Source organism: Barbus barbus (genome assembly GCF_936440315.1).
Source record: "Barbus barbus genome assembly, chromosome: 28".
Taxonomy (NCBI): Eukaryota; Metazoa; Chordata; class Actinopteri; order Cypriniformes; family Cyprinidae; genus Barbus; species Barbus barbus.
This window is the reverse complement of record NC_136756.1, coordinates 339,854-352,725: the sequence shown is the minus strand read 5'-3', so window position 1 is coordinate 352,725 and position 12,872 is coordinate 339,854. Positions and strand designations below refer to the sequence as shown.

Below are 12,872 nucleotides of genomic sequence, written 5' to 3'. Positions count from 1 at the left end.
TAGAACTTGGATATACCTTTCAGCATTGATGGTGCCTTTCCAGATGTGTAAGCTGCCCATGCCACACGCACTCATGCAACCCCATACCATCAGAGATGCAGGCTTCTGAACTGAGCGCTGATAACAACTTGGGTTGTCCTTGTCCTCTTTAGTCCGGATGACATGGCGTCCCAGTTTTCCAAAAAGAACTTCAAATTTTGATTCGTCTGACCACAGGACAGTTTTCCACGTTGCCACAGTCCATTTTAAATAAGCCTTGGCCCAGAGAAAACGCCTGCGCTTCTGGATCATGTTTAGATATGGCTTCTTTTTTGACCTATAGAGTTTTAGCCGGCAACGGCGAATGGCACGGTGGATTGTGTTCACCAACAATGTTTTCTGGAAGTATTCCTGAGCCCATGTTGTGATTTCCATTACAGTAGCATTCCTGTATGTGATTCAGTGCCGTCTAAGGGCCCGAAGATCATGGGCATCCAGTATGGTTTTCCGGCCTTGACCCTTACGCACAGAGATTGTTCCAGATTCAAACTCTTTGCAATTTTTCTCTGAGAAACTCCTTTCTGATATTGCGCCACTATTCTTCGCCGCAGCATTGGGGGAATTGGTGATCCTCTTGCCATCTTGACTTCTGAGAGACACTGCCACTCTGAGAGGCTCTTTTTATACCCAATCATGTTGCCAATTGACCTAATAAGTTGCAAATTGGTCCTCCAGCTGTTCCTTATATGTACATTTAACTTTTCCGGCCTCTTATTGCTACCTGACCCAACTTTTTTGGAATGTGTAGCTCTCATGAAATCCAAAAGGAGCCAATATTTGGCATGACATTTCAAAATGTCTCACTTTCAACATTTGATATGTTATCTATATCCTATTGTGAATAAAATATAAGTTTATGAGATTTGTAAATTATTGCATTCCTTTTTTATTCGTAATTTGTACAGTGTCCCAACTTTTTTGGAATCGGGTTTGTAATTTTACAATCGCCATAAATGCCCATTGGAATTTGAAAATAGAAGAGATAATTTTTAATGATTATAATATTAAATCATTTAGGCAAAGGTGCTTGATTGTTTTATTACTTTTGATCTTGGGAAACGTTGAACCTAATCCAGGCCCAATTTCTGCCTCTGCCCCAAGCTTTGAAACACCTGTGGATTTTAAGTCAAGGTTCGGACTTGGTTTTATTCATTTAAATGTTCGGAGTTTAATCACTAAGATGGATATGGTTCATATTTGGGCACAGTCAACTGATGCGGATGTGATTGTCCTGACTGAAACTTGGCTGAACAAATCTGTTTTAGACAAGGAGATCTGTATTAATGTTTATAATGTATATAGGACTGACCGACTAAAAAGGGGTGGGGGGGGGTGGCAATTTTTATTAAAAATAGGTTTCATGTTAAAATATCTCTTTCTAAATCGGTGAGTAAACAGTTTGAATTTTTAGCTCGAAACATCTTAGCTTAACGGTTGTTGGCTGCTATAGGACTCCATCTGTTGATAGTAGTGCTCTTCCTTCTTTATTCCAGCTTCTTTCAGATCTTGATGCTAAAGAATTAGTAGTTCTTGGTGACTTAAATTGGAGTTGGTTGCACTCACCAACTGATGCATTTAAAAACTACTGTGATACATTAAATCTTTTTCATATTGTTGACAGTCCTACGAGACCGAATTTAAAATGTCCAGAAAAATCATCTCTAATTGATTTAATTTTAACAAACGTTCCGCACAAGTATTCAACTGCATCTGTATTTGCGAATGACATCAGTGACCACTGTGTCATCGCAACGGTTAGAAATAAAAAAATTCAAAAATTCAAACCACGCGTTATAACAAAACGTGATATGAAACATTTCTCAGAACAAGGGTTTCTACATGATTTTAATAATTTGGAGTGGGAACAAATTAATTTAATTTGTGACCTTGAAATAGCTTGGGAATTCTTTTATAATATTTTATCTGGTTTAGTTGATAAACATGCCCCTCTTAAAAGCTACAGGCTGAAGGGCAGGGACAATGCATGGTTTTCTCCTCTTTTATCAAATATGCTTCATGAGCGCAACTTGGCATGGGCGAAAGCTAGAAAAACTGATTTACATTCAGATTGGCTAGATTTTAGACGACTACGTAATGCATGCACGGTTGCAGTCAGAAAAGCTAAAGCTGAGCATTTCCTTATACAAACTTCAAATAATCTAAATAATTTATCAAAATTTTGGAAAACTGTTAAATCATTAACTGAAAATAATAAAGGTATAGAACTTCCATCATCTATTATGAAAGGCTCTCATGCAGTCATTGATAAAGAAAAAATGCTTAATTGTTTCAATGAACATTTTATAGCCTCTGGCTTTTTGTTTGATTCAATTTATGGCGCTCATGCAAACTCTTTAATTGTTCAGTCAGAGAATTTTATGTCTAGTCAGTCATTAAATTTTTCACCAGTTGCAATTTCTGAGGTATGCAAAGCTCTTAAATCTTTCTAGTGAACTTATTTCTAGTTCACTTAATGTAACTAAAGGTGTGCCACAGGGGTCGGTCCTAGGGCCGCTCCTATTTACTATATATATTAATAATATTGATCAAAATGTTAATAATACATATTTTCATTATTACGCGGATGACACAGTAATATATAGTTCAGCATCCACACCTAATCTGGCTCTTTCACAGTTACAGCTTGGTTTTAATATTGTTCAGCGTAACTTATTCGATCTAAAACTAGTTTAATGCATATAAAACAAAATTTATTTTGTTTTCTAAATCAAAATCAATCCCTCATAATCCTCTTTCTATTATAACTTCTCAAGGTTCGGAGATTAAATTTGTGTCTCAGTATAAGTATCTTGGGTTTTTAATTGATGACGCTCTCTCCTTTGGCCCCCATGTCCAACAACTGGTGAGAAAATTGAAAGTGACCATGGGCTTCTATTTCAGAATTAAATCCTGCCTTTCCTTTGAGGCAAAAAAGAAGCTTGTTGCTGCCACTTTTATGTCTGTATTGGACTATGGTGATGTTATATATATGCACGCATCTTCTCAGATTTTACTTATTGTCTGTTCCAGTGGTACATACTGAACTGGGAAAAAAGTCATTTAAATTTGCTGCTCCCTTTGCTTGGAATAATTTGGAAATTAAATTACAGTTTAAGGAGCTGGTGTCACTAGATATTTTTAAAGGGTTTTTAAACAACTTGGAGATAGAAACATTGGGCTGTAGATGTTTTGACTAGTTGTGTATTGATATGCTTGTTTGTGTGCATGTGTGTAATTTATGGATGTTATTTGATGTTATGGATGTTATTTGTTAAACCCACATGAGCTGTGTTACTGTTAATCTTGGCCAGGACGCACTTGTAAAAGAGATTTTTAATCTCAATGTGTTTTCCTGGTAAAATAAAGGGTTAAATAAATAAATATCTTCATGATTATCATCTTTATGGACACACATCAGCATGTTTATTACTGACTCTATGATGGCTATCAATGTAATAGCTGTCAATGGTCAGCTATTATTGATTATATGGCCCATCTGTTTGATTACCATCTGTATGGAAGCACATCAGCGTGTGATTACTGACTGTATGACCATATCTGCCAATATCAGTTTATATCTGTAACGGAACTGGTCAGGCACAGAAGGTAAGTGAAATCACAAGGTGTTTATTTACAAGGTGAGCAGCAATCAGCAATAGTGAAGATTCTTCGGACTTGGTGAGTATCAATCCGTGAGGTTAAAGTAAGAGGAATGTCACAGTCACAGTACGTCTCTGTCTTGACAGATCCTGGAGATTGGCAGCGTCAGAGCGGCAGAGACACACAAGGATTCAAACAAGCCACCGGGGACAGACGAGGAGGATGACTGGAAGAGGACAAGGCAGAAGGTGAGTAATGACAGGTAAGTATTCACAGGTATCTATACTCAGCTTTCAGAAGAGCGTAGATGATCCATGTAGCAATGCCAGCCTTGTGATACTGTCAGCTTCAGTCCTAGCTACGTCACTTCAAGATCGGACAATGAAGTGAACTGAGGGAAGTGCTTTTATGAGCGTGGTGATTGGAGATTGATGAGGTGCAGGTGCGGGTGATGATTGAAGACAAACAGGTGACAGTGATGAGTGATGGGGAAGACAGGCCATTCTGTGACTATGGCTGCATCCGAAACCGCATACTCAACGAGTAGGTACTTTTTTTCAAGAAGTACTTACTTAACGAGCGCTAAAAGAGTACGTACTTTACAGCCAAATCTCGTTGAGTATGAATGAGATCCGCCACGTTTACGTTATCATGTGATCTATGACGTTATTACAAGTGCAAAAACAAAAGATATGAGTGACAGGTTTAATTCATCTATCTGTAAATATTCTGATGCTGATGAAATTTGCTCATTTTTGGTCTTGTTGAAGAAAAAGCTGCCCTTATGATTGCAGTAACCTATAACCCACAAATTTTGGGTTGATTTAAGTTTTTCTTTTTTAACTCAACTAATATAACCCTACAGTTTCATCCTTAAAGAAATTATTTTTTATTACGAAAAAACAAAATCGTTCCTCCACATGCAAAACTGGCTTAAATCTCCTTTGTTTTCCTCTTTTTCTTGTTAAATGACGCTCTCGTTTCAACAAGAAACGAGAGGGTTTCTCCTTATTTTATACTGTAGACATCCATCGATTAGTGATGAAAAAAATCACCGCGCTGGTGGAAACAACACGAGACCGTGCTGCGACTGAGAGCAGCTTGATGGTGTTTAGTGTCCCGCAGCAGCAGCAGATGAATAGTTCTGCGTTCAAATGCACAATAGGCTAAAGCTTGCTGCAAAACCCCAGCAAACATAACCATGAATGTGTCTGCGGGAAATAGCTAGTAAGGAGATGTTTGAATTATTTACTAATAAACTAATGTTTTCTGAGTCCGTGTCGCAAGAATGAAGTTGCTGATCCTGACTCGCCGTCTCCTCATTAGACGCGCCTTTAGAGAGAATGCATCTTTGTTGATTATGATTATAATAAAAGAGTTTTTGTTTTCAATTTTTTTATTTCGTTAAGTGATAATTTAAAGCTTTCTATAGATATATTTATCATGTCTGTGAGGCATGTATTCACTCAGCTTCGGTTCATTTTTGTGAAGCGCTCCTGTTCAAGACGAGAGAAAGCGCATCATGTTTGTTTTCTTTGTTTGTGCACACAAATACAAGTACACCCTTTACAGGTCCCTCACTGCAGCAGTCAGACTTTATATTTGTCTTATCCTTTTTTTCCCACAAATACCGCTGTCACCTGCTCCAGCACAAAAGCTCTGCATCAAATGCACAGAAATCAAGAATCAGAAAAGCGCTGTAACAGCTTTGTTTGAAATTACAATAATTAAAATAAACCAAACCTTAAGATTTAAAATAAGTTTTAAACATTTCAGTAACTGAAAGGTTTTCAGCTCACTGTGAGCCTTTGAATATTCTCGTAGAATATGTTCCTGTCTCTTATTAAATAGACATTTAATGGTCTTTAAGATGTATAAGGTTTATGTAAATGCACTTTGGAGACGTGCGTGTTTACTGGAGCTGTACAAATATACTGTAACGTTACTGTCTAGCATCTTCAGCAAATCAACAGTTTACTATATACAGTAGCTCAAGAAATGCGATTTTAACACATGTAACCGTGTTTTTGATCGATAATACTCACATTTGTAAGCACCCGCGTCGCTCATCTCCGTCAGGTTCGATGATGACGTATCCTCTCGCGGGGGCTTCTGGGATAGAAAAGTGTCCATCGGATGAACACTTCAGAATCTGGGCAGAAGCAGTAGGACATCCGGGAACTTCTCGACTACTCTTCTATGAATACTGAGGTTTCGGACATACTTATTCGCTCACCTTCTGCTTTTCCCCTACTATATAGTAGAGAAGTAGGCATATTCGGACGCACTTTAAGTAGACGCACGTCCGACTCTCGTGAGAATTAGTACGTCACCCAGGTACTTCCTGCCTACTCTTTTATGAATCCGAAGGATTCGGACATACTTATTCGCTCACCTACTGCATTTCCCCTACTATATAGTAGAGAAGTACGTGGTTTCGGATGCAGCCAATGTCTGGGAATCAGAATATATACTTCAGTATACATACTACATATAAAGCAATTTTTTTGTTTTCTTTTTGTTCCTTTTTTTTAGTCAAATAATTATTTTTGTATTTTTTAGTTCTCAAGTAAATCAATTATATGATGTCTAAAATTCTGTCTATTATTTTATAATTGAAAAATTATGAAGGAATATGTATAATGACTAAAATAGTTTGTATAATTCTGCAATACATTTGGGGGGACTATAAATATTTTCAGAAAAAATAAAGCAGGAATCTAATTTTTTCATGGTATCTTTTTCAAATTTGAAATATAAACTCATGAGATACGTGGCTTTCAACCCAATACTTTTCTGGATTGCTCCAGGACTTATTTCAGGTATTGTATATGAAATAAAAAAACACTCACTGTGGAAAAACACTTTTCAAGGCATGTCAGTGTCTATAACTTTTTATCTTTTTGAGCATTATCAACTCTGGATGATGGAAAGTAAAGCCTAGAGTGTCTTCTTTCCAAAGATACCTAAATTGTGTGTGTAGCACACTTTTTCAGGAACTGTTACCATTTTAATTTAGGTAGGTCATTTTCACCTGTGAGGCCCAACATGGGGAGTGCAGGTTAACAGATTAATGATAAGGATGTTTAGGCATGATGTTTATCGCACTCATTTTCAAAATTATATAAAATGTCCAGGGTTGGATTTAGTATGGATTCTTTTTATAATACAAATAATAATAAACAGTATTTTCTATAGCGCCTTTAAAGGTAAATCTCAAAGTGCTTTCCACAGAATAAAAAAGTAAAATAAAGATGGCAATAATAAAAAATTAAATAAAAAAATAAACCATACATATGACACAAAGAAATTACTTAAAATATATTCTGAAAAAGTAAGTTTTAAGAGCAGATTTGAAAACACAAAAATATTCAGCCTGCCTGATCTCAGGGGAAAGAGAATTTCAGAGTCTTGGTGCACAGGAAGAAAAGGCCCAATCACTCATAGATCTTAAACGAGTAGGGTACACCACTGAAAGACCAGATTCAGAGGAACGTAGATCATGACTTGGAGTATAAGCAGTTAACAAATGAGACAAATAATGTGGTGCCAAACCATGCAAAGCTTTGTAGGTCAGCATGAGAATTTTAAAATCAATCTTAAACCTGACAGGGAGCTAGCACAATCACTCTAACACTGAAGAGATACGCTCATTTATCCTGGTTCTAGCGGCTTCTAGCGGCTGAATTTTGAACTGACTGCAGCTTACTTAACCCTTGTATGGTGTTCGGGTCTGTGGGACCTGTTTTGACTTTTTATCAAAAGTTTTCAGGATTGCTGGTGAGACCCTGTATTTTTTCAGCTGTCGCAGGTGGAAGCCTGGCTTTCTTAACCTGTGTTTGAATGTGTGTAGTCCAAGTCAGGTTTTTGGAAATGTCTACACCGAGGTACTTGAAGCTGCTCACCCACTTCACAGGGGTCCCACTGATCATAAGAGGAGTGTAGGGCTGCAGGTGTCTCTTTCTGAAGTCCACAATCAGCTCGTTAGTTTTGCTCACATTCAGAGAGAGACAGTTGTGCTGGCACCATGATGTGAGTGTCTCTACCTCATCCAAATATGCAGGCTCAGCATTGTTGGAAATGAGGCCCAGAACCACAGTATCATCAGCGAATTTGATAATAGATGTGGAGCTGTGATAGGACACGCAGTCGTGTGTGTAGAGAGAGTAGAGCAGGGGACTCAAGACACAGCCCTGAGGGGCTCCTACATTCAGGGTGATGGAGTTTGAGGTGAATTGGTCTACTTTCACCACTTGAGGTCTGCCGGTGAGCAGTGTTAATTTTGGAAGGCATTTTTGATTTATTCTTAGTCTTTATCTTGAAACAAAAATGGTTCATAGTCTCACATTTTAGTCATTTGAGTCTTTCATAGTTTTAGTCTAGTTTTAGTCGACGAAAAGTCATTGCATTTTTATCAACTTTTAGTCATTACTTTTAGTCAAACTGCAGTTACCTACATATATTTTGGTAGCTATTTTATATGTAGTTTTCAAACAAAAATAGTCATTAATTCTCTCTTTATACCAAATCAATTAAGCTTATGAGAAATTTGAATCAAGGATTGAATTTCGGAAAAACTTAAATAAGTTTTTTTTTTTTTTTTTGGTAGAGAAACAAATTAAACTCATTTTTTTCAGATACAGCAGGTTTACTTAAGTATTCCTTTATTTAATATCTTTTGTTGCTTAAGGAATGAATATTGATTACAGGGGGCTTTAAAATAATATGACAGCCCAAACTTAGTTATTACACATATACCACACTTCACAGTGGCATGTCCCTGTGATATCATTGAGTTATAAACAGCACATTCACATGTTGTAACATCACTCGCATCTTACCTGGAGTCTTCACAATTCCTCTGGGTGCTGTTACAGTTTCTTCATTTAAAGTCCCAATGGGTTGTAACATTCCCTGTTTTTTGAAGAAATGGTTCATTAATTCATTTTGTTAAAAAAAAAAAAAAATCCCAGTAACACTTTCTATGAAGCTGTATTTATAATACATTATAAGGGTATTCTTAAGGCATTATAATGAATGCATAATGCATTATAAAAAACCTTATGTGTTATAAAATCTCATGAATAATCATTACAACAATTATAGTACTTACGTACAGTATTTGTGGTTATAACTTTTAAGTGTATGATTATTTATAACACAATGAAGACCATATTAAATCTACTTAATTTATAATGAGCTATATCATAGCTTGACACAGTGATCGATTGCTTCAGTCTGTCGGTAGTCTGTTGTGCTGCTGAGAGGTTTGCGATTGTAGCTCCGCTTTTTTATTGAATCTTTACCTTACTTTCACTCTCTGTTGTTTAAAGTGATAATAAATAACTTAATTCCCACCATATTTCTGGTATTATCTATCAAACTAATCTAACTAATTTGATTGTTCGCTTTTTAAAACCGCGAGCGCAGCGCGAGTGCAGCGCATCAGCTGGTTAGCTTGTTACTCGCGGTTCCATTTGCGTATCTTTTGGCGCCTATTATTGTTTTCTTTTTTCTCGCTCTCATGAAACAACAGTGGTAAGTGGTAAGTTAAGTTGGTATCATTCATCAGTCACGGTGAGTAATGGCTTCTTCTCCTGCTATTGTTGTTTGCACTTCATGTCACATGTATAGTTTATCTCTCTCTGTCGGCGATGAAGGATACACATGTGATAAATGCAGGGAAATAGTCAGGCTGACAGAGAAGGTTTCAGAATTAGAGACACACATCCAAACTTTAGTTGAGGATAGTAAGAGTGTAAGGGCTGTAGATACTGCTTTGGATGCGACTAGCTCAGGGATTCCTGCACATTGTTCGGTTTTGGTAGAGCCCGGGCAGCAGGGCAGCTGGGTGACTGTGAGACGGCCTAGTCACAGGTCAAAACACCGCTCTTCCGTTCCGATCAGAACATCAAACAGGTTCTCCCAACTCAGTGACGCACCCACTGAGAAACCTGATGAAAGTGTTTTAGTAATTGGTGATTCTATTGTACGAAACGTGAAAATAGAGACACCAGCCACCATAGTCCAATGTTTACCGGGAGCCAGAGCGCCTGACATCTTGGCAAATTTAAAAGTGCTGGCTAATGCTAAACATAAATTCAGTAAGATTGTTATTCACGTCAGCGCTAATGATGTTCGACTTCGCCAGTCAGAGATCACTAAAAATAATGTTAACCTGTTAGCCCGCAGCAGGAAGCCAGCATTCGAACACTCTTTGTTTGCATGTGTCATTGTTTTCAAATAGAATAAATGAAACGGGACAAAGTTAATCTTGACAAACTATACATCATTCTGAAGGTCTAAGCATCAAGCAGCCTACAGATCACTGTTTTTCGATGGAAAGCTTATAAGGAATGTATTTGCTACATTTGTGTAAGCAGTACACATCAAAACATGCAGAATAAAAAAGCAGTATATACCATTATCATTGTAATAACGAGCCACAAACGCGTCCACTGCTGAAATCCTGGTTTAGTTAGAGAGGTAAGGGTCCACAGAACAACATCCCAGCGAGCACTTTTAGTCCAACGAAAACAATAACGTTGTAATAAAGATGCATATTCCTTTGTTTACATTTAATCTTCTCGGGAGAGTTGTTCGCGTCTGTTATGGAATAAATTACACTCAGAAACAGCGTCTTGGTGGTAAAAAAAACAACACGGTGTTGTAGCATTCTGTCACGGTGCACACAGCAGGGAGGAAACAAGGACACGCAGACGAGGACGTAAACTCAAATAACAGACTTTAATGACGACATCAAGGCAGGACAGGACAAGACAAGGCTAACATAGACAGGAACACCGGGGAGTAACGAGTAGACCAGACAACACGAAACTGATAAATATGGACACAAGAGGCAGGAAGAGATGACACACACGACAGAACCCTGACACATACAGTTTAACAAACAGAATGAGACCGTCCACGGAAAAAAAAGTCACAGATAAGCAGAATATAGTTTATTTAAATTTGGCGCTCTCTCATGACAGCGCGTGACGCACCCTGTGACGCAGCTGTCATCTGACGGGGGCGTAACTTAGCGATCGGCTTTTTCTCCAAAAATAACTCTTTTTCTTTTTTTTCTTCAACATTTTTTCATATACAGTATGTGTGTGTTGTGTGGGGAATGTGGCTGTATCTGCATGATTATCATCTTTATGGACACACATCAGCGTGTTTATTACCGACTCTATAGAGGCTGTCAATGATTTGCTAGTATTGATTATATGGCCCATCTGTTTGATTATCATCTGTATGGACACACATCAGCGTGTGATTACTGACTGTATGACCATATCTGCCAATATCAGTTTATGTCTGGCAATCAGAATATATACTTCAGTATACATACTACAGTACATACAAAACATTTTTTTTCTTCTTTTTTTTTCCTTTTTTATTACTCAAATAATTTTTGTATTTTTTAGTGCTCAAATAAATCACTCATATGATGTCTAAAATTCTGTCTATTATTTTAGAATTGAAAAACTATGAAGGAATATGTATAATGACTAAGATAGTTTGCATAATTCTGCAATACATTTGGTGGTTATTTTTCCTCAGACAGGGGTGGGGGGACTATAAATATTTTCAGAAAAAATAAAGCAGGAATCTAATTTTTCATGGTATCTTCTTCAAATTTGAAATATAAACTGATGCGACACGTGGCATAAAGTAAAGCCTAGAGTGTCTTCTTTCCAAACATAATTAAATTGTGTGTGTAGCACACTTTGTCATGAACTGTTACCATTTTAATTTAGGTAGGTCATTTTCACCTTTGGATGAATGAGATCTACTTCCGGCTTTGCTACTGTTTGGACGCTCTTGCTTATTGCTCTGCGCTTTGCTCCCTATATTTTGCACTTTTCTCAGATCTCTCTAAGATTTTAACTTCAGCAGATCAGCACAGTGCTCAGACAACACATTTTTTGGGGGAAAAAGAAGACTCTTTCCCAGCAGTTTACATTCCAGAGACGGAAAAACACAGCTGTCTACATTCAAACAGACAAGAGAAAATGCCTCTCGTGGAATCTACTTGCTGCAGAAACTGCCACAGACTTCTACAAAGGATTGCGGTTCTTGAAACAAAGTTACTTGCTGGACTTCCAAACAGGTGGAACACACAGCAGATGGTCATCACGGACCCCCTCAGCATACAGCTGGTGAGTCCTCTGAATCTCAAAAGTTTATACAAAGTGTAGAGGAAAAAGCCGAAACAGATCAACAGACAAATCGATGGCACAAACAGGGAGCGAGACCCAAAAGCAATCGAGACATCAGATTATCACGAGTATCTCGTATTGCTGCCGTAGCATCCTCTACCCCAGATACGGCTATGACAAGACTTGTAAACACTGGTATCCTACCACCCCCTATACATCTACATACAACAGATTTGAAGCATTAATGAATGTGGGTGAGGAATCCGCAAATGTGACTAAACACGGATCGAATCAGCCAACATCGCTACTAACAGGCGCTCGAGGTCGAGCAGACAGCGGCTTTCAGCTCAGAGCGCAGCCGAGCCCAGGACTCTGATAGTGGGTGACGCTATTATCAGAAACATCAGTAGCAGGACTACAACTACATACTGCTTTCCTCAAACAACCGTCTTTGATGTGAACAAAGAACTTCGGAACATTCTGATGAAGCACAAGACTGCAAATCGAATCATCATCCATGTGGGGAAGAATGATATTCGGAAGGAGCAGTCAGAACTCCTTAAGAAGGATTTCAGTGAACTCTTTGAAACTCTTCAAAGTCTTGAAGTTCAGTCGTTCATCAGTGGAGCACTCCCAGCAAGGGGAACTAACATGTTTTCACGGTTGCTTGGGCTGAATACATGGCTACAAAGAACCTGCAGTATAAAAGGAGTCAACTTCATCGACAACTTCAATCTTTTCTGGGGCCACAGACAACTGTTTAAACCGGATGGACTCTACCTAAACAGACTCGGTGCAAGAGTGCTTAAGGACAATATCTATTTCTCCCTCCGTCATCCTTCAGCGGTGTGTGCCAATCTACTCAGCCTGAATGGCACACACACACCTGGACAGAATATGAGTGACCACAGGACTTCATGTCAGCTTTTGTGTCAACATGTGGTTGACACATCCCACAAGGATACTGATAACACCACGCAGCCACAACAAGCACTGCTCATGGACATCCCAGCTGAGCCCTGCCCACAGAGCTCATCACATGCAGACTGTGACGTATTACAACAGCTC

General features: G+C 38.2%; 1 protein-coding gene across 2 annotated transcripts in view; it reads right to left on the bottom strand.

Annotated features, from left to right (window-relative positions):
• Nucleotides 1–12,872, bottom strand: part of LOC306848569 (immunoglobulin mu heavy chain-like) — a 187,890-nt gene that overhangs the window by 140,067 nt on the left and 34,951 nt on the right. For both annotated transcript variants that reach the window (XM_079383206.1, XM_079383207.1), the window contains exon 3: nt 8,481–8,553. In XM_079383206.1, coding sequence (XP_079239332.1) covers nt 8,481–8,553 — 73 coding nt within the window. The remainder of the gene's footprint in view (nt 1–8,480; nt 8,554–12,872) is intronic.